The sequence below is a fragment of the Manis pentadactyla genome, chromosome 14, assembly GCF_030020395.1.
Source record: "Manis pentadactyla isolate mManPen7 chromosome 14, mManPen7.hap1, whole genome shotgun sequence".
Taxonomy (NCBI): domain Eukaryota; kingdom Metazoa; phylum Chordata; class Mammalia; order Pholidota; family Manidae; genus Manis; species Manis pentadactyla.
In genome coordinates this window covers 40,061,732-40,083,939 of record NC_080032.1, presented here as the reverse complement: position 1 = coordinate 40,083,939, position 22,208 = coordinate 40,061,732, and the positions used below count along the sequence as shown (strand labels likewise).

General features: G+C 40.9%; 1 protein-coding gene across 8 annotated transcripts in view; it reads left to right on the top strand.

The window, feature by feature from the left end:
* ZCWPW2 (zinc finger CW-type and PWWP domain containing 2) overlaps positions 1-13,392 on the top strand; it is a 163,247-nt gene extending 149,855 nt beyond the window's left edge. For 7 of the 8 annotated variants that reach the window (XM_057491400.1, XM_036886145.2, XM_036886144.2 and 4 more), the window contains one exon: positions 851-1,228. In XM_057491400.1, coding sequence (XP_057347383.1) covers positions 851-1,012 — 162 coding nt within the window. In that variant the 3' untranslated portion in view covers positions 1,013-1,228. Of the gene's footprint in view, positions 1-850; positions 1,229-6,179; positions 6,255-12,557 lie in introns of those variants that run through there. The other variant, XM_057491403.1, reaches the window with a different exon arrangement.
* The last annotated feature ends 8,816 nt before the right edge of the window (positions 13,393-22,208 follow it).

The following is a 22,208-nucleotide window of genomic DNA, read 5'->3' as shown; positions in this document are numbered from 1 at the left end:
CTGAAAAAGAGCACACACAGATAATCAAAATTCATTTCTCTTTGTGACTGAAATATTTTATGAGATTGTTTTCCTTAGTAGAGTTACTTTCCTAATTATGTTCCTCTTTGGCTAATATTAACACTGGCTGACATGCTTTAACTTGGCAAGCAACTTTGAGGGAATTAATTTCAGTTGTTATAAAACCCACCTTAGTAACTCACAAGTTAGACAATCCATATACAAATAAGACAGACTTTACTGGATAATTATTTGTATTAAAAGGTACATTTGTGATACATGAAAATACTTGTACAAACTGCATGTAAATTTTTTTCTTGAATTTCATGGGAAGTTAACTCCATTTTTAATGAACCTTAAAGTTATAAATCTCACGTGTGTATGTGTATGTTTGCATTGTTTTTATCAGTGTCCTTTTCCACTAAGCTAGAGCAGACTAACTACTCACAAGGAATTCAGATGCCTATGAGAAGATAACCACAGGAAAGGTGACTCAAACCATTTTAAGTTGAATTCCCTGTAATAATAATTATAAAAGTGAGCAAATATAGAAAACTCACAGGATTAAAATAATCATATTTTTCCTAAGAATAAAATTAAAACTAAAAATGTTTAATGTTGGGAAGCAGAAAGAGGACCTAAATAATAAGTTATTCTTGTACTAACACATTTACTATGTTGCACCATACACAGGGATCACCGTGTCACCACAGCGTAACAGAACACTTTGTGTGACTGCTCTAGCTTCAGGAGTTACTCACTACTTTATGTTTTCTCCAAGTAATTAATTAAGCCTGGTCTTCATGTAAATTTTATGTCATTCTGATGAATTGTATTATTATTTTTACAGTTCTCTAAATGCAGCCCTGGAGCTGTGGCAGGCAGTCCATTTGAAAATCACTATGAAGAGGACTACCTTGTTATTGATGGGATAAAATTAAAAGTTGAAGAATGTATTGAAACTATAACTAACAAGTTTAAAGAAATAGATGCTTTGATGTCTGAATTTTAGGGAATTGTAGATATCTTCAATAGTTAATTATAAAAGTATTCACATATTTATATTTTTCCAAAATCAAAAGCTTACAAATGTTTAATGAAATAGGTATACATTACATACTAAAGTCAATATTTGTAATAACTTTTTATTTTATATAGTGAGATTATTCATTGTTTTGAAATCTAATCAAATAGTATTTAAGTTGTTATTAAAAGTTCGGGTTTTAAGAAACAATGATATTTGTATTTATAATTTTTTTTCTTGTTTGCCTTTATTTTAAAATGGTTTATGAAATTTACTGCATAAACACATGCTTTACAGTGATTACTTAGACCCTTTATTCAAATGTGCTGTTAAAATGGTTGCCAAGGCTATTATAATTCTTACAAATACTTCAAATCTAATATACTTAGAGAATGTATATTTGTAGTGGAAATAAGCTACTACAAAATGAAGTGATTTTTAAAAATGCTTGTGTAATACAGTTGGAGTTTTTCTAAAAAAACCAACTGCCTAATTATGTTAGAAACAATCATTTCATCCACAGTTCCCAAAAGTGATTAACAGACTGGGGGGGGGGCCTTTGGAAGATAAGAATCCTGGACCCTTCACCTACTAAATTGGTATTCCTGGAAGTGAGGGTGGGAAAATGTAATTAAGAATATAGAGAGATAACCTAAACATTTCTACTATAAAAACAATCTAAACAATATAGAAAAATAAAAAGGTTTTGCAATACAGCTCCCTTACCATCTCCTCCAAAATTCCGTTCCTTAGTGATTCCCATAAACAGTTTTCTAGTAGGCGTCCTTCTAGATCGTGTTCTATGCACATGGAAGTTTGTGTGTTGTGTGTGCACATTCATCTCTAGTTCCAAAGAGCTCTGGCTCTTTCTCTGTGCTTGTCTCTCTCTCTGGGGGCAGGAGGTAGGGGAAGGGGCATTCGAAGCACAAAAGAAAAAAAAGCTTGAGGAGAGAAGAAAAAGCAAGAGAGCATCTGGGACCTGCTGTGATTCAGATTAGCTGGAGTGATGTGTGGTGGTGAGGAGGTAAGCCACAGCAGCTAAGGAGCTTGTAGAAACCAGGTGAAGGGCCATCAACAGCAGAACCCTGGTTACATTCCAGAAAGCTCACCATGGCAGGAACACAGAGAATGCAGGGAGAGGGAGTACCAGTGGATTCGGTTGCTGGTTAGCAGACTACTTTGGGAATTCCATTGTGAGATTATGAGAGCCAGTATCACGGTGGTATTGTGATGGAGAGAAATAGTGAAGCCAAGCTAAGTCAACACCAAAGGATTATTAGAATTTGGAGGGTAGATATAGGGATGAGACAGTCTGGGGGGTTAAGAACACCTCCCAGTTTCTAGTATTCACAGTGCTGCTCACTGGGGTAGCAATTCATGCAGATTAGAAACATGCGATAAATATCAAGTTTGGGCCTGACTCTGATCTCAGCAGAGATTCTAAGATGTTGATGCTTTGACAAAGCTTGCATTTCAATACCACACTAAGAACCAGAAGTACTAGGGATAGTCTCCCAATGCTTCATGTTTAGATTCTCAGTGGTGAGGGATAAAACTGAGAGGTAAGGCTCCCTCCTTTTCTTCCAACTGGATTTACTCCACAGCCTTTCAGCAAACTCTTATTTTTCTTCGCAATATGTTATATCCACAGCCTACAAAATGTCTCAAGTAATTGATCCCATTATTTTTTGTTACTTCTTAGAGTCAACTAAAGAAATGACTACAACTGTATTTGAAAGACTTTATCCACAATTCTTTAGATATAACCTCTGTCTGGTAGAACAGTTACATCCCTTGCGTCTGATTGCTCCTGGTGGGACAGCCAGTGCTCATCCAAGTCAGATTGCATTGGTAGGATACTGAAATTTCCAGGCTGAATTCTGATCTGCCATATTCTGAGGTGTAGAAGTCTGGAATTTCCAATGAAGTTTTTTTGTATTTGAGCAGCTCAAAATGGTTCCAAGAAGAAACATTTGGGTTGGCCCTGTCTACAGAGGAAACTGCAGTCTCCTTCCAAGAAGAGGCTGGGGGAGCCTCATACATGTGAGAATGTAAGCTTTTGAATTTCCAGGTAGAATGTACCCAGGAAAAGGAATGAAGGAGCAGTCAACCAATATCTCTGTCCTCAGGCTGAGAATCATGCCTGCTGGCAAACTGTCCCTACCAGTAAATATCCCGGGTTCCAAGGCAGACTGTGTAGCATAGACCAGGGCATAGCAATGGGATTGTGGAAACAGAATGCCTGCCTTCAGATCCTGGCACTGATCTGAGCCTAGGTTTCTTTCAGCTATAAAGTAGAGGTTGCTGTGAAAGGAAACCTATTAATACACTTAAGTGGGTATAATAATTCTAACACATGGAAAACTGCAAGTTATGACTGTGTTGTTGGCTCAGAGCATATCTCTTCTTACTGCCCTGCCATGCCTCTCCTCTGCCTGATGGGTAACATGCTACTTTCAACGGAACCTGAGGTGATACACCTGCTTCTGGGGGACTTGCACCAAGGACTATGTGTGATTAGCTGACTTCTAGGGCAAGCCGAGAGACAAGCAATACCTGCATTTACACCTAGAGTCTCTTGCTAGACCCAAAGGAGAACATCATGAGGGAGCTGCATCTGCTCACCAAGGATGGTTACAATTCTAAGTAAACTAGTTACAGCACGTTTGAAATGTGAGATAAAAGGTGGTATGTCAGGGCCTTCTGCCCAGGCATTTGGTTTGGAGTAAGAGACCCTCTTTGTCTGGTTGGGGGAGTGGCCGAATGATCCTCTTGAGAATGAGCTGAGCCAAGCCCTCCTAGTCTACAGCCTCCATGAACTTGTAGAAGGTCTGGGCCCATTGAAAGCTGAGTCCCCAGTTTGATCTGTAGACTTTGTAGAGCTGAACACAAAAGCCAGCCCTGTTACCCTATATCCCAGGATGTCCTTGTCCATTTGCCCCATGCCAACATCTGAATTTAAGCAGGATTTCCAGAGGTAAGAGGCTCAGCTCTATCTTTATTGGAGACAGGCTGTATGCTTTTGGTGGGTTCATCTCTTATTGCCACCCACAGGATAAAGAGGGAAGTGCACTCTGTACTTGGGTAAGTCTGTAGTGTCTACAGCTTTGAACTTACTGGCTTTCCAGTGAAGGGTGAGGGGTCACAGACAGTTAACCTCTCTACTAATAGATCTAGGTACTATTATAAACTTTGTAAATTGGTCTAGAATCTTTGTGAAAAAAAATGGTGAGTAGCTCTTTCAGAGGTGACCTGAGGTGACCAGTGTAGGGCTTTTGATAGAAATCAACAATTCTAGCATCTAATGCCTCTACCAAATAGATGGTAATCCATGACTCCACCATTTACTGGGGCTAATAAATGGTAGAGTTCTATTCCATATTCTTCCAGATCAGTAGGATTTGTACCCATGGCCCTTCTAGGGAACAAAAATAAGATTTTGAAAATCCCAGCAATATCCAAATCTGGCTCTATCCTTTCTTCCTTCTATAAGGTCCCAAGGGGAGATCTAGACATAGTACAAGTAATTCTAAGTACTTCTTTAGGGCTAAGCCAACTCATGATGTCCCTCAGCAGAGTTCTAGAAGAGTTGGTTGGTTGAGATGAATTTAGCCTTAAGTTCCAAGTGGGATGTTCTATGTCCATAAATCTAAATATTAGGATTGTTCTACCCACTGATTTATTGCATGGTAAAAATAAAAAAACAGTGAGGGGCAAAATCAAATGAGAGAAGAAAGGAGAAAATAGTTTCCAAGAAAAATTTTGAATGTGTGGTTTGCTTTTAAATGCATGTGGATAAAATGAAAGTTCCCATGACCAGGATTCTCACCTGGTCCTCCTTGTCTAGATGTTGCTATTGACTCTATATAAAGAGCTCCACCCAGTGCTCTGGGTGACACAGTAGCATGGCTGTAAGGCTGCAGGAGAGCAGAGCAGAGGCTGGAGTGGTGGCAGCGCCATGGACAGAGAGTGGATGGCTGTGCGTGCTGAGAGGCCCAGAGGCAGAGACCAGCTTGCTGCAGGCGGACTTGCTCTGAAGTCAATGGGATTTTAGTGATTGACCTGCCACCATGGAAATAAAGTTGGGTATAACCCTTTCACCCCAAGAACATTTTACTGTCATTTCTTTGGTCACACTGAATTCATAGTGAACTTGCCCGGGGCTGAAACCCATTGGCAAGACAATACGTATAAGAAGGTACTACAAGAGAAAGATGCTCAAAACAAAACACACTTTAAGCAGCCCAGAAGTTACTGGGTTAAAAAATAAAACTGTTTCTTATCTTTCACCCTCTCCAGCCAGAAAAATATTCTCAAATTAAGATACAGCCTGGAGACAGTGATCAAGTCCAGAGCATGGTTGTTGAATTATAGCAGGGGAGACAAAGACCAAATTCAGGTGGCTTGCAGGAAAGCATGGCTTCAGGGTAAAGACCGACTCAGAGGTGTGGTGGTGACATTGCAAAATACGGCAAAGTGACTTTTAGTAGATCTTTCAGCTGGACAAAATCTCCTATAAGGCTTAAAGGCATAGTACTACAGCCACCTGATGGGCCCAAGGTGCATCAAAATGGTAATTAATTAAATTGAGAGAAAAGCATGACTTTAAAAAAATTGTGGTTTTGACTCATGGAATGAACTGGAATCAAATATATAGAAAACCCAGTAAGATGTGGAGAACATGATATGCCAGAGTACTAACAGACTGAACTAAAGGAGACTGAAACAGTTTGAGGGGAAAAAGACCTCTGAGCCCTCTGTTTTTATAGGTAGAAAACAGGCTGGGAAAACTTTAGCCATCAAAAAAGGAAGTTTCAATGTCCTCTTCAGAAGCAAGTGAAGAAGATGATGGAAAGGATATCTCTGAGGACAGAGCTGGAAGCTGTAGAGAACAATGGACTGGGGATCCCTCTGCACCCCTCCCCACCCCTCAGCTTACCTACCCTTCCCCTGGAAAGAGAACCAATGTCTATAATTAAGAAACATTTCCTACTCCCATGACAGGGGAACTTGGCTAATTTACCAACAGAGATTTCAGAATTGCTAAGCACCAGGTTTATTCTTTTTGAATGGGTGTGTTTACTGTGATTATCCTGTCCCTGTTACACCATTTCATATTATGTGGGAGTGACTGGCCAATGATCTGTCTTTTTAGTTCATAGATCCAGTTCAAATCTGGACCAGATGTAGATCATGAAGTCCTAAATGTTGAGCCTGATACCATGATGGGGTAAGACTTCTGAGTATACTTTGATGGGCATGGGGATGTTTTCATGTTGGCAGGATGTGAATAATGTGGCCAAGGAGGTGCTTGATTGAATAACTGACCCAAGTTCTTTTATGTTGTCCTACATTGTCTCATTATCATGGCCCTGTCATGCACACAGAGTACTTCCCATCCTTACGACTTTGGGCTTGGCCTCTTGCTTTGATAAATGAAGTAGAGCTGAACTGATCATGCCAAGGCCTTAAGAAGTTTGAGTGTTTCTTCTTTTCCTCTTGTACATCTGCTGTTGCCATAAGAAGAACATGACACAGCCAGCCCTGTGGTTCATGGAGAATGAAAGGCCATGGAGAAGGCCCAGGTCCACAGACCTGCAGAATAAAGCAGAGCTGCCTCAAATGATTGTTTTCAGCCACTAAGTTTTGGGATTTGTATACACAGCATTATAGTAGAATAGTTAACTAACGCACTTGGCTTCCTGATCCCAGCAACTGACACACAGCAGCTGCGGTGGCAGCTTTCCAGCTGTGTCTGGCCCACGGGTTGTTTTCTCCTTAGGGTGGAACTGCTATTAAAGTAGTTCTGCCTCCTAGTTGGACCCAGAGTGCTATCCTGAGTCCTTCTGCCCAGGGCCCTTTCCAGCTTTGCCTAGATCTGGCCCCAGCTGGCCCGTCCACTCATGGGGCTCAGCCCGTTCCCTGCCAGCCCACAGGGGTGAGTTCTATTATAAACTGCCTCAGACTGTTTTGTCAATGATGCAGCATATGTGTAGACATTATAAATAAATAGGGTGCCAACACCACCAACATACCACTAAGAATTCAAAAGGGTGGGTCACTTCTTTCCTTTAGGTATTTTTAGACTCCATAATAATCACCTAGAGTAGAGAGATGCCCACAATGGTAGAATGTCTGATTTAGCAAAGAAAAACAAGCATGTACCTCCCTCCCCATTCCACTCCTCAGGCTTTCCTTACCATTTTGGTATTATATCATAGGATTTCAAGTTGCAAATCTAAGTTTGGGTCTAGGTTCTACCTACTAACACATCTAAGCCATCTAACCAGTGTGTAAAAGGGCCAGAATTTGAGTACATTTCTATTCCAGATCCCATGTGTTGATTACTGTCTACATTGTCTCATAATCTGGTTACTCTCTGAGTGGTAGATTAATCATCTAGTTTTTCATAGGTAAAATACAAATGAAACTATCTAAAGAAGAACATTGTTGTGGGAAATAAGAGATATTCTATGCAAATCACCTTTATCTTCTATTTATTCTACTTATTAAGGAAACTGAATATGTGTTTAAGTACATTGCAGTTTATAATTACTGAGGTAAAGCATAATTATACATTTGAAATGATCACTTGTCTTACTCCTGTGTTGCTTCGTCTACTAATCATCAATATCAGGATTTCTTTTTTCTCTTTTTTAAAGTTAATCTTTAGAAACTACCACTAGCAGCGTTGTGATATTCTCTCTGATGGTTATGTTAGTGGCAGTGTCTATCTCTTAAGGGACACCTCACTGTTGAATTTTAGAAATGGCTTTAAATCACCTTGCTTCCTTTTTCATTTGGTTAAAAAAAAGGGGAAAACATCTTCATACTGGTGACTAATGGATGATGCAGGATTCTGTCATTTTGGATGCACTCCATAAATGTACAAATGCTTTTCACAGGGAACCCATATTATGACATGCAATTAAGTTGCATAAATTTAAAATTTTATAAAACAACTGTCTTGCAGTTTGCAGAGGGCAAGGAGTAGGCAGGAGGGAAATGCAAATGTGGCCATGCTCCTGTGTCTGGAGCTTACTATCCAGTGATGGAAGAACGTAAACAAATACAGGTGGTCCTCAAAGCAGAACGTACATTCAAAAATTGAATGTCTGAAAGCAGAAGGGGATTCTCTTCCCAGATAGCTGGGAGTCAGTAATTACAAAATCCCTTAATGCAGTTCCTTCAGGCTCAGGTGTCCCTGCCAGAGGTGAGAAAGGACCTCAGAGAGCCTGATGTCAACAGATAGCTGGAGGCCTGGCTGCCAACAATGTTCATGGAGGGGATTAAGCCTGAACTAGGTCTCCCCTCTCAAGCCCCTCGTTTGGTTCCTCTTGGATTGCAGAGCAGACTGATGGCAATGATAGCTGATCTTTAAGACCCTCTAAGTCTTGGCCTGAGGTGCTCAGTGCTTCTACCAGCACAGGTTGAGTTCAGACCCCAGGTACTCGACATGACTGGCCACCACCATTTCCGCTGCTCTCCGCTTCCTGCTTGGCTGCCTGGCTGCAGTCTATTGCCCTTGTTCCTTCATAACTTCCCCTTCTACTGTGGATGAAGCCAAGATGTGGGAGGCAGGGGAGGAAGGGAGGCTGGCAAGGGACAGTCAGCCTGGATAGTGGTGCTAAGTGGACCAGCAAGCTCTTGGAGCCCCTTCACCACAGAGGGGGCAGGGCTATGCCTCTTTAGGGTGAGTGGTTGGCCAACCAGCTTCCAACTCCTGCCCTCAGTCCTTCCTCCCGATGGATCGCTGGCCCTTCTCTGGGCAGCAGCTGCTGTGAGGCAGAACCAGAGCTGGAGATTCCCTCATTTGCGAGAGCCTGGCTGCTTCAAAGCAAGGGAGGGTCATGTATATGTAAGAGTGCAGATTATTTGGAAATGGGGGACTGACCTATGATGTTATGTTAAGTACTAGGGTGGAGCTTGAAAGCAAAGGAGGCGAGGTTATCTCTGACCGCAGGACAGCCTCATGGAGCCATCATTCCTTCATTCAGTACTCTGGGCCAGGGACTGTGCACGGCTCTGGGACTAAAGTACACATGACCTCCATCCCCGCAGAACTGATGCTGACTTTGGGCAAGTTGCTTTAATATCTCTTTGTCTCGGTTTCTTTGTCTGAAAGTTGGGATGATGGTGCTAAATATAATAATAGTAATAACAATACCAATCTCCTAGGGTTGTTGGACAGAATAAAAATAAGGCATGCAAAGCAAAGGGCCTGGCACGTTGCCTGTCATGGAACTGTCATTACGATTCTTGCAGCCTAGCTGGGGAGAGAGACGTGTGAAGCAAAGCCAGAATTTAAAGGTATAAGAGTGGGTTGGCTGGAGAGGAGGAAAGTCACAGGCTGAACAAAGCACAAAGGTGAGAAAAGCAAATACCTAACCCCTGCGACTGGAGTGTGGGGCCGAATGGAAGAATCTTGGGAATTAAGGCTGGGCCCAGCAGCTCGGACTTTGCTCAAAGAAAGCCTTGTATGCACGATAAAGGGCAGCACTTCATGCAGCAGGGGAGCCAGGCTTCATAGTAAAGAAAGGCAATGATCACCAGAATCTCCAAGATTAAACACCCAAGGGTTGTGGGCACTGTGATGTTGAGATCAGACCATTCTGCAATTTGCATGCATGGAGGGGCAGCAGGCAGACATTTCTATGCCCACCTGTGCTCCTATGTCTGAGAAAATTGGTGCCCTGATGTTAGCTCAGATTGTCAGCTTCCCCAGCTAGCGCCTTAGGGTTGCCAGCAGGCAGCCGGGACTGGGAGATTAGGTATCTCCGCGAAGTCTTATTAAACTCTTGGCTGCCTGGGAATAGTGCACCGCAGTGGCAGAGTTTTAAATGGCACAGGGTCTCTGGCTGTCAGAAAGGTTACAAGTAGATACTTTCATTTGTCCTCCATGAAAGCTTAATATCATTTTTTCTGTTCAAGTCAACTGATAGACCTCATTACTTCAATTCATCGGACAGCTAGAGTAGCCTTTTTGATTTTACTGAGCTCTCCGATGCATGTTGGGGAAGAGCTAGTGAATTTTTAACCAACTTCAGTGATTTAAAGCCCTTGGTGCTGCAGCATATTCATACTGTTGTTGCTAACTCTCTGAGGGCACTCCCTGGGAGAGTGGGGAGGGATCCCCACTATCGCAGTGTGAGCTCCAGGAGATATGCTTCCAGTTCATGAATGCCCTCCAGACCTTGCACATGTTAGAGGATCTGTTCTATTTTTGTAATGATTTTCAGCTCTCTGCCAGTCTAACCTGTTCAAAAATGTTTTCTGACAAGTTCTGTACTCAATATCTTTGGTTTGAACCTAAGGGGTTTGTTGCTTTTCTCTTCCATTTCCCTCCAAGCCTGACAACAAGCACACACTCTGTCCATTAGCTTAGTGCTACAATAAAGCAGAGCAGCAGGCAAACAACGAAGGACATTTCTTAGCATGGAGGCTGCATGGGTCAGCTGACACTTGGCCACATTAGCTGATCTCACTCACATGCCTATGGTCTGCTGCAGATCTGCTGATCTTGTTAGGCTCTCTCACCTACCTGGGCCCAGCTAGCAGTCACATGACCTAGGGCAGGTTCAGGTGGGGAAACCGGGGCAGCTCATCTCTGCTTCATGTGCCATCTCCCATCTTCCAACAGGCTAGCCCAGGCATGTTCTTCTGCAGATAGAAGAGAGACGAGAATAAGAGTAAGCCCTGCCATGCCAGTGCTTTCCCAGCAACTGCTAACATCATGTTAGCTAATGTCCTATTGGCCAAAACAAGTCACCCAGTTGAGCCAGAGTCAATGAATACAGGGATGGGCCTTTAGTGCAATCCACCTTATTACCCATGCTCATTGAAGAGAAAATTTCAATAAGAAAATTCAAATCACCTGCAGTCCTACCAACTAGAGATAAATCATTGTTAATATTTTTAATATTCCTAACCTTATTTCCTACTAAACATGTACTTTTACATGGAATATCAATAATTGTTCCCATTGCTTTTTTCTCTTAACTACAGGTTATGAACATATTTCCATGCCGTAAAATACTGTCCTAACACGTTCTAATATGATATTTAATGATTGTTTAGTATTAAATTATATTCATATTCATGCAATGAAATACTCTCTTAGAGGACATTTGTTTCCATGTTTTCACAGTTATAAGCCACTCTGCCACCAACATCCTTACCATTTCATCTTTGTGTACATTCAGGTTTTTTTCCTAAGTCATTCCTAGAAGAGGAAAATCAGAGTGCCTACCCAGTTGTAAAACTTTTCATGTCATTTATTATCTTCCACCCAGAGGTGTATGAGAGTGTCTGTTTTTCTGCTAGACTGGCATTTGGTTTCTGCTTGAATTTTGTCACAACAGTGCATTGGGTTAGTCCTATCTTAAAAAACATTGACTAAATGACTATGAGATGTAGTTTTTCCCCTAATTCCTTAGAAAGGGATGAAAATTAGCATTAACATAGGCCATAAACTTGGGCCTGAAAGTGACTGAGATAACAATAAACCAGGCAATGGACAGGGAGAAGAGAAAATGTTAAGAGAAATAATAGTTCCTTGATTTAGATGCTAAATGTCCTTTTGGTTGTCACTGTTGTGACAAATAGTGGAGATTCACTGGGCTGGAAAACATTTTGGTGGACTGATAAATTTAGAAATCTAGGAAGTTATATTCCAATTTGGGCAGGTAAGGGTGAGTCGAGGTGTTTTAGATAATAAGATCATTTTTACTGATTCCTTTTATTAACATTGTCATGTGGATTTCCTTCATGTATTATCATGTCCAGTGAATATTTTTTATGTTAGATTACTTACTTGATTATTTCCAAAGTGTACCTTTCTTGTATTAAATTGAAATTATTTATAAGAGTATGAAAACTTTTATTTTCCTTCTGCATATGTGATTGTTTTGCACACTTGTAATTTATATTTTTAGTGCCCAAAGAAAAACTGGCTTTGGATGATGATTCTTGCCTGTGTTTAAATTCATTCAAAACCATTATTTCTCCATAAATTTGATCCCACACACAATAGACAGTGTGTCAAGGGCCACTTCCTTCCCAGGATCTGGGCTTTCATCATAATCCCTGCGCCTAGCACAGTAAGCAAGGGCTTAATAAATACTGTTTATAAATATTTATTTAGTAAGTATTTGGTGAATAAATGAATAAATGGAGTTTATGTTACAAAAATACCTGAAACAAACACCCTTGTCCAAATGAGGGTTGAATTTGCCATCAAATTCAGCCTTTCCAACTATATAAGTCTGGGTTCTCAAAGCCACTTGGACCTTAAATGTTTTCACAATTGAGCACTTAACTACACCCGGGCACATGTGCTGCGTTCCTTATTTCACGTTGTGGGAGCCACCCCCCGAGAGGACTCAGCTTCCGCTGTTTGCGCTCCTGTGTGGTCACTTCCCACTGGGTAGGGCTCCCCTGGATGACCATTCAGTACTGCAGACATGACAGTGTGACTTCCTAGGTCAGAAAAGATGCCATGGTTTCCACTTTGTTCTCTCTCGGGCTCATCCAGAAGAGTGCAGCTGCCTGCCATGAGGACACCCAAGCAGCCCTAGAGAGAGGTCTGGGCACTAACTGAAGGTCCCACCTGAAGCCTCCTGCCAACAGCCAGCACTAACTGGACAGACATGGGCATGAGACATTTCTTTTGGAAATGATTCTCCAGCTCTAGTCAAACCTTCAGATGACTACAGCCCAGGCCAATATCTTGACTTCAGCCCCCTGAGACACCCTGAAAAGCAACCACCTTAGCCACTCCTAGATTCCTGACCCACAGAAACTGCATGTGATAATAAAGGTCTGTTGTTTTTAAGCTATTGATGTCTGGGGGAAGTTTGTTACATAGTAATAGATAGCTAATATGATGTGTGACAGGCTGGTCTCACCAAATAGATTATAAGCATTTTGAAGAGAAGAATCATACCTTTCATTTCTCACAGTGATTTTCCTGGTACTGAGATAATATTCGTCAAAATAAATGATGTTGATGCTTCACAATTACCTTCCGGTCAAATCAGCAAATATTTAATGCCCACCAGTCTCTCTTCTAGGAGCTAAGGAAAGCAGTAAACAAAAAGGAATAAAGTAAATGCTACTGGGTAGACATAGAGTAGTTTAAAAAAATAGGTATGGGCCAGGGCAATGATGATATGACACTAAGAAGAAAAATAAAACAAAGGTTGGCATTACTATTTAACACATTTGATGTAGGGTGCCTGGAAACCATTCTCTGATAAGACAGTTGAGCAGAGATCAGCGTGTGTATCTGGGAAAGAGCATCGCAGGCTGTGGAAAGTGCATGTTCAAAGGCCGCAAGACTGGAAAAGCGTGGCCCGTTCAGCAAGGTAATGTGGCTAATGTGGCGGCATTCACTATTTGCAGATTTCTCTGATTAGCTCATTGATTTTCTCCCGAGTCCATCTCAACATTTGCATCTCTCTCAGTGGCCTGAGCCCCTCTTTCCCCCATTTTCTGAATTTGAACAGGACACCTGATATTGGTCTACTTTAAATAATTTATGTTAATAAGTCATTATATAAACAGAAACTTGACTAATGAGTCAAAATAGGCTAATCTTAGGAGCCAGAATGAAGCATTAGAAAATTCAGGGTTGTAATCTTCCTTTCGTTACAACTGCCACTGGAAGCATTAAAACCATTAGTGCCCACCAATAAATTATATACCTTTTGTAATAACACAAATACGTTTGAATGTTTCTGACATTGCAGGAAATAATCAGGCTCAATCAATAGTTGTTTATCAAGACACAAGGTCTCAAATCGATCAGTAATTAGCTCTTCCAACTGAAGGACAGATACAATTCTGTTTCCTAAATGGTCTGTCATTCTGTGCTGTAGGCTTCACCTCTTTTTCCTCCTGCTGAAAGAACACGTCACAATGAACTGACTGATCACTGAATGACTTTGCCTTGATTACAGCATGTGCATGATCATAAATACATAAAATTGTGTTTGCTTTTCACAGACATCTAAATTTTTTAATGTTGTATTTTGCTTTGGATAAGCAAGTTTATCCTTACTTGAATAAATAAACACCCCTCTGAGAGGCATGATGCAGAACTTAAACTCACATTTAACCTTTTAGATTATCACCAGAGCCCCTGCATATCTATTGCCCCAGCAGGTGTGTCTTCTGTGAAACTGACTGACTTGCTTGCTTGTTCCCTTTTATAAACATGATCTTGGCAAATTAAAGAGAGGGAGACATAGGGGAAAGGGGGAGTAAGTTAGAGAGAAAGAATCGAAGAGAAGTAGCCAAAAAAAGAAAGACCCAGAACAGGGAGATGACAAGAAAGAAAAATCCTGGTGTGTATGTGTGTAGGGGGAAGGGAGTGGAGGAGGCACCACTGAGAGAGAACTAGAAAGGAGAAAGGACACCTATGTGAAGACTGGGATTGTTTGTGGGAAGGAAGAAGAATATGTTATTAAAGCAAGAAAAAAGATTAGTACTGAAAAGAGTAATTACTGTATGTTTTTCCTCTTAAATAAAAATGAGGCCATTCAAATTATGAAGCAAAATATTAGAAATAATGAAAAGGAAATGCACTTAATAAATAGTCTACCAGGAAACCTACTACTATGCATTTTTTATTGAAGCAAATTAATTTAAAATAGTTGAGGACCAGGCAAGTGTAGTATCATTTATAATTATTTTTTCTCAGTTCTAAATGCATCTGTGTAGCATAGGTTATGAAAACAATGAGTTCTTTAAATCTCTATAGAATTGTTTTTTAGCCTAGTCTTGCATAGCAAAGATATTTTTAAGAAATCTTTCTTTGGTGTATATTTAATTAATATGAAGTGTTTAAAACAAATAGAGACAATTGGACATGATGATAATTTACCCAAAATATTAACTTTGGTGGAAAGCAAGCAAAATATAAAGACATTTCAATCTTTCTTACAAATTATTTTTCATGAGCTGTAATGCCAATGACCTTATAAATTTGGCATAATCGTAAACATATGTTGAAGTCTATTCATGTTAAAAGCACAATCTTAAAAATGTTTAATTTTAGGACATTAAAACAATTTTTTTTTTTTTGCTTAACAGAACCTCAAGAACTTGGTTCTCTAAGTTGCAAGAATTTTAAATATTCATTCTCCAGAGAAATGACTGTCTCTTAACAGCAATTTTAATGGACTTCAGGGGTAATTTTATTGAAGAGAAAATTTTCAACGAGCTTTCAAATGTTTTAAATACAACAAAACAATAAACAGTAAATCCTCATAAATCCTTATAAATATTTCCCCGGAGGACTCCTTTCTTACAGAAACACGGTGTTTCGAGGGAAACTTAACTTGTGTGTCCCTGCTTCATTTATACACTTCAGAGCCATTTCCAATACCACTGTATCTCATGAACCTTTTTATAAGCCTTTGTAAAGATATTTTTATTTGAACCAGAAATTCATGTCTTGTTGGCAGCAGATGGAGCTGGGGGCACAGGAGGAAAAGTTAGCTTGGACACCCCAGAGTTCAAATGACCCTAAGCAAGGACAAAGCCATTCTTCCAGTCTTAAATGAGACTGCAATCATGGGCAGAAATGTTCTCTGTGTGAAAGCATTTGTGAGTCAAAGATTTTAAAAAGACATAAAAGGTTCTCCTGAAGCCACTCAATACCTAAGGCCCCAACCAAATTCTACACAAAGTAGAATTAAGTTGGAATTTCTTGAATTTGCTTGGTGTGCATTTTAATAATTCTTTTCAATATGGAGACAAACATACTTAAAAACAACCTTTTTTTAGCTTGTGTATTTGTGTGGCTAAGTCTTCTTTGGGGTTTCCCCCTGGAATCAGACAAGTGGTTTATTCAGGAGGTGACACCAGACAAGGCAGTACAGCGGGAGGTGGGACTGGGAAGGGAAGGGTCCATAAGAGGTGTGTTATCAGCAAGTTTGCACTGGGCCCTGGGGCTCAGTCCTGCTGGAACTCTGGGAGCTGGCATAGGGCACACGCCTCAGAGCTGTACCCCCCCAGGGGGTGACGAAGCTGGGGTCTTTAGATGCCAGTTCCCACTGGTCGCTGGCTAAGGGCTGCTCCTGGAGTTTGATCATTCCCCACACTTCTGGCCTGTTGTGCACCCCAGAATGGACTGAGATGCTCAGGGTCAAGGTGACATGGGAGGCACAGACAGCTTCTGCTACTCAAACACACTTTCTGTTGTATTTCAGAGTAACAACCATAGGAAGTTTATGGTGGAGAATCAAGAAAAGCTTTATGTAACTGAATTTGTTAAAGCAATTTTTCAAGAGACAGGAAATCTGTGATTGATACAGATGACAATTTGAATGCCTTGATTACTCAGAGTTAAAGACCAAGCAATGTTTGTTTGCTTTGATGCTCCACTTTCCTTCACATGAAGGATAATAGCTAATGTTTATCAAACACTTGTTATATGCTTGGTGCATATGTATACAATATATATGCACACATATATACATATGTAAGATACATAACACACATATATACATAACATACATATATAGTAAATGTAACACATATGCTAGGGGCATAAACTTGAAATAAAACATTTAATTCTCACAACCACTGAATGAGATAGGTGCTACTATTATCTATGTTTTACAGGTGAGAAAATGGACCTACAGAAAGGTCTGTAACTTGGCCAAACTTGTAGCAGAGAAGGGGTTCAAAGTCAGTCTGGTCTGGACCTGTGGTCTTCAACACTGCATATCCTGGTGGCCTCACTGGATAATCCAGTGTGTGTGATGTACCCAGTCTACATTTCTTCTTTTAGTGTTGAAAGTCATGGTGATTAATAACTGTACCAACAGCTGTGCCACAGCCAGTGTGCCCTGCCCCATTTGCTTCCCAAGTGGACACTTGGAGTCAGGGCTCAGCAGCCATTTGCAGAGCTGGCCAGAGTTGGTGGCTAATTGTTGCCCGAAGTGTAAGTGCCAAGACCGCTCATTGCTGATCTGCTGATGGCTTTCCCAGTGACCTTTGGGACAGTCCACTGTCTGAAATGGGACAACGGTGCCCTTTCCCACCTATCTTGGTAGAGGAAGGATATGAGGAAGCTATTTTTGGAACATGCATACCTTGATTTTCACCAAGTTTTCAACCTTGTGGGAATTCATGGTTATCTTGAAGTCCAACTAAATTTTAAGATAAAGTTATAGAACAGAAAAACACCTTTGGAGAGGCAAATAAAGGCTGAACATACGATGGTTTCAAAATGCAGAAATTGCACACATGCCCAACAGATTGAGAAGTGGTAGGTGAAGCCACCTCTGTGTTGTCCCTCAGCATGTGAATGAAAACAAAACACTTTGAGGTCATCTACACATGCTGCACAATTTAAATTTTTTCTGTATGATATTTTATGAACAGAGACCATTGGTTTAACAGATTGGTTAGCATGTCTTTGTCTGAAATGGTGAAGTTGAAATATCACTCCTTATGGCATATTTATTCAGAAGTTTTTAAGCAAAAAGTTAGGTGCCCTGAAAACAGGAAGTGGGATAAGGAAAAGCCACTGTACAAAAACTGGTGAAGCTTTTCAAGAGCTATCAACTCAACAGCTTAAGTGAGATAAATCTATGTATTTTCTCCCTAGTTTGTAGTAGGATAAAGACAAACTTGGTATGAAAGAACTTTTCATTTACAGTTTTATGCACTTTCAATTTTTTTTTTAATTTTAAGTCTTTAAATTGTTTAAAGTAACAGTCAGAATTCATTCTGATCTCAAATGTATTTTTAAAGTGCAGAGGCAGAGCATTCAACATTGAAATATTCATTTATTCTTAAAAAAAATGTTGTTAAAATGACCAAGAGGCCAAAATTAATTCTTCTATCTTTTAAAAAGAAAAGGAGGTGATCCCCAGAATGATAGAGCAGTGAATTTTATCCCACCATCCAGGAAAGCTGCTCTTTGGGTATCATTTCAAGATCTCATAATACAACAGAGGGAAAGAATAAAGAGGTAAGCACAGACAGATGCTTTTCTGGAAGGGTAATTATTGTAGCTATTCAGTTCTTGGGGAGAGTAAACAAAAATCATACCCTTATTTCAGAGGACTCAGTGAAAGTAATTTACTCAGAATTTTAAATGTCATGAAAGGGTTTCAAATGAAGCCTGTGACAATGCCTGCAGAGCCTGTGGGGCAGCACTCAAGCTGGTACAAGCCACTGTAGTATCCAAAGGATACAGAACAGCTGCCTTGCTTGGTTAGGAAGCCCCAGGTCCCAGCTTGTTCAAGGAAGCAACCTTTTGTAAGAGAACATGATCGCCCAGTGATCACATTTTGCTGTGATAAATAGATGAACATCTATGCTAAGAGGAAAAAATGGTTCATGAGAAATTCCAGGAATGGATGAAGAGGCAGCGGAGATGATGACAGCATTTTTTCTCTCATTACCATTTACTTTTCTTGATTGCCAACATTGTGTTTGGAATTGAGTGATAATCAGTGCAAGGAGATACAGGTTGAAGGAGGAAGTGCTCACAGTGAATGACCTGGGAAGGTGGCCCAGGTGGGGAAGCCATCTTTGGAGAGGTTTTCTGGCTTCTGAACACTAAGAAAGTTATGTTCCCTGAGATTCTACTGCATCCTCCCCAACTATTTGTCCCCCTCAGGAATTTGGAAGAAAAGCAAAAATTAGGAGTTGCTGCAGGTTAATGGAAGCTGTTTGTGAAAAGTCCACAAACTTGGAAGCTGAGGCTCCAGGATCTGCCTAGTTCCTGCTGTATCAGTTAGTTATTGCTATGTAACAAATTACCCCAAAACTCAGTGGCTTAAAACAACAATCACTTTTTAGTATAATGCACACACATAGGGGTTGTCCAATGTCTACTGGGCTCACTCAAACATCTTAGAATTGTCCGGGAGCTCTGATCTTGCCTGGGACAGCTCTGTCCATGTGTCTTACCCACTCATTGCACAGAGGACTAGGTCAGGTATATTCTTCTCATAGCAGTGGCACTAGCAGAAACATGCAAGGTTTCTTGAAGCATAGGTTTGGAATTGGCACACTGTATTTCCATCTCATTCTATTTGGCCAAAACAAATGACATGGCTGAGCACATTTACAAGGGTGGAGAAATAGACTGTCTAGTGAGAGGACTGGCAGGTTCATATGGCACACAGAGAAGTAAAGCTCTGGAGCGTCTCATGTAATCTGCTGTGCTGCTCTGGCAGAATCTTGGGGGTATTGATTGTTCAGGCCCGCACAGCTATTCAGTACATTCCCTTCTGTTCCTCACCTCAAAGTGACAAGCTGGAGGCATGTCTGAGATGGCCGTACTCTCAGCTCAACACATAAGCATTGCCAAAGGAATGAGCTCTATGGTGTCCTGGTTTGACATCCAGTTCTCATGAATACAGCATGAGGGAGATGCAGCAAAAGACAATGGCCCAAACTCCAACTTATTTGTACTGACAGGCCAGTGGGATAAAGGGTCTTCTGTAATCCAGGACTTCCTAAAACACATCTTTGGAGTTCAGTTTTTATTCAAATCTCCAAACTCCTCCTTTAACTCCACCCATGTTCCTGCCTGCTATCTTCCTTGGGGAAGTCCATATCCCAGGATGTTCCAGAAATGCTACCTACTTCCATTCCCAAATTGGACTTTTATATCCACCTCCTTGTATCACAAAGTCATTAAAATTTGTGGGTTGGGAGGTCTTGTTGTCCTGGAACATTTTATTTGGGGGTGGCTTCCCCAGGACTAAGGAATAAAGTGGAATATGCCTGGTCAGGGCCAGCTTTGTCCAGATGAATGGAGACCTTTTTCTAATTCACACATAGGTGTCATGTAAGTCAATAGTAACCACATCTTTCTTAAATCTTTTTCAGTGATAATCCTAATGCTAGGTGATTATCTTCCAAGTTAGTGCAAAACACAGATGCCTATGGCTCAAGTTATTCAAAGAACCAACCTTTACCTTCTAGCATAACTTGTAGCCACCAGTTGGTCTTGAACTGACTTATTTTTTTTTTCCTAACTCGTCTTGCATTTTGGTGCAAACCTATTTTCCCTTACGATGTTAACTCTACTTACTTCTCAAGTACTACTTGAACTGGAGCATACTAATATATTTTATTGTCAGTTTTACTGTCCATCTCCAGCTGAGACTGAATCTGGTTGCTTATAAGAAAAAGGACCTTAACTAATACATTTGCCTAAGAAACAGTGCAAAGAAACACCCAGATTGCTTAATCAACATGGCAGCTCTATCTGCAAAAGTTAAAAAAATGCCAAAGTAGTCTTGGCTGTATTAGCAGCACCAGGCAATTATGGAATCTGCTGCAATAAATGGCCAAGGTTATGGCACCCATAAAGTTTAATTTGCATTCTGAATATTACGATGTGTTCACTGAGAATGCCAAGCAGGCTCTGCAGGATGTGATCAGCTAAATTATAGTGCATTTCAGGATTTCTTTGGTTCATGCAAAGGCAGGAAGAGAATGACTTGCTGGTGTGTGGCTGGCCTCAACCTTTGCCTCCTTCAGAGGGACACAGGGAATATCAAAACAGGTGGTTCTTCTGGAGTACCCTTGGAGAAGACAGCGTCACCATACTGTGTGATGGAAATTGTGACTGGGCTGTACTGCAGCCAGTCAGATTATCTGGGTCATTTTCAGGATTAATGTAGATGGGCAGAAGATTGATTAGGTTGCCATGATTGGAACCTGCTGAAATAGGATGAAAATGATTTAGCCAATTGCACCAAATGTGTATTATTCCAAGTTACCCAGTAAGAAACTGAGCTGGCATTGTGCAGAGACTCTAAAACTGGATGAGGATCTCATTGTTAGAGAACTAAAAACATACTGGAAATTATATTTCCAGATCAACGGAAAGTAGGAGTCATACTCCTACAGGGGAAACAGCCCATAACACTTTGACATAACTTCATGCTTACCTATCAAGCGTGCCTCAGTGGGCAGGAGGGGAGGCCAGGGCTCTGCCATATGCTGATAGACTTCTCTGCTTGACAGCATGAATCTCTTGATCTTCTTTCCCCACTCCTGGGCACCCTGCACATGTCAGGGTTTCCAGTGAACGAATGTGGGAACAACCCGTTGACAACTTTCCAGGTCGTCTAACTAGGAGTATGCTTCCTGTATGTTTGCCAGCTCCGTATTTAACTGTCCTGGCATGGCCAGCAGCATAATGGGCATCAGACTTAGAAAATCATAGGGAATTCTTTTTTGGTGAAACAACGTGGAATTTTAGGATACCAGGAGAGAGCAGGAGTGAGAGTGAAAGAACAGCCAGAGTAGGCTGTCATCCTTTATCCCCTAAAAATGCAGTGCCAAGCCACATTCCAACATGACCCCAATAGAAGGCGAGTCTTTAGTTGTCTAACCCTCCAGAGCCTCCACACGGACTTGGTCAGCTCACTCGTGCATGTGAGGGTGGGGCAGGGAGGGCCAGCGAGAGGCCTGGAAGGCAGTGGGGCCCCTGGCTTGAGGTTGAGAATCTACACACCATGGTTGACTATTCTAAATGGGGAAATATGGCATTACTAAGGGCAGGACAGGGACCAGCTGTGACCTCCAAACAAAGCCCCTTTAACTCATTTGAGATGCTGATGAGAAAGGATTTAAAACATTTCCTCTTACTTCTTTAATAAGTAAGCATGATCTGTTTTTTTAAAAGAGAGGGTTTTTTTGGTAAGGGACTATAGAAATCTGATGTAACAAGGCACAATACACTCACACATACATCAGCAGACAAACAAATTAAGATCAATACTGTACAACCACTCAGAGGAAAACATAACATAGGAAGAAGAAAAGAAATAACATCCATCATGCCCCACTTGGGTTTTGGTGTATTTCCTTCCAGTCATTTTTCTGTGTGTGTGTGTGTGGTGAACAATTTTATAAAAATTGCATGGTTGGAGAGGTGAGGCTTAGAACCTCATCCCCCCTGTTCTGAGAGAAATCTGCATACGTGGATGTTTTATTGCCCTTGTCTAGCTTGGATTAACACATAGTCTACAGGCACACACCTGATCATCTACATTTGCTCTCTTACAACACTAAACTATGTTTTCTACCTTTATCTTGTGTCTACCTACCACTGCAGCATTTTATTAAAAATAATAATAATAAAGAGAGAAATGTGGTATCCACATATAAATCAAGTAAAAAATCAAACGAATATTCA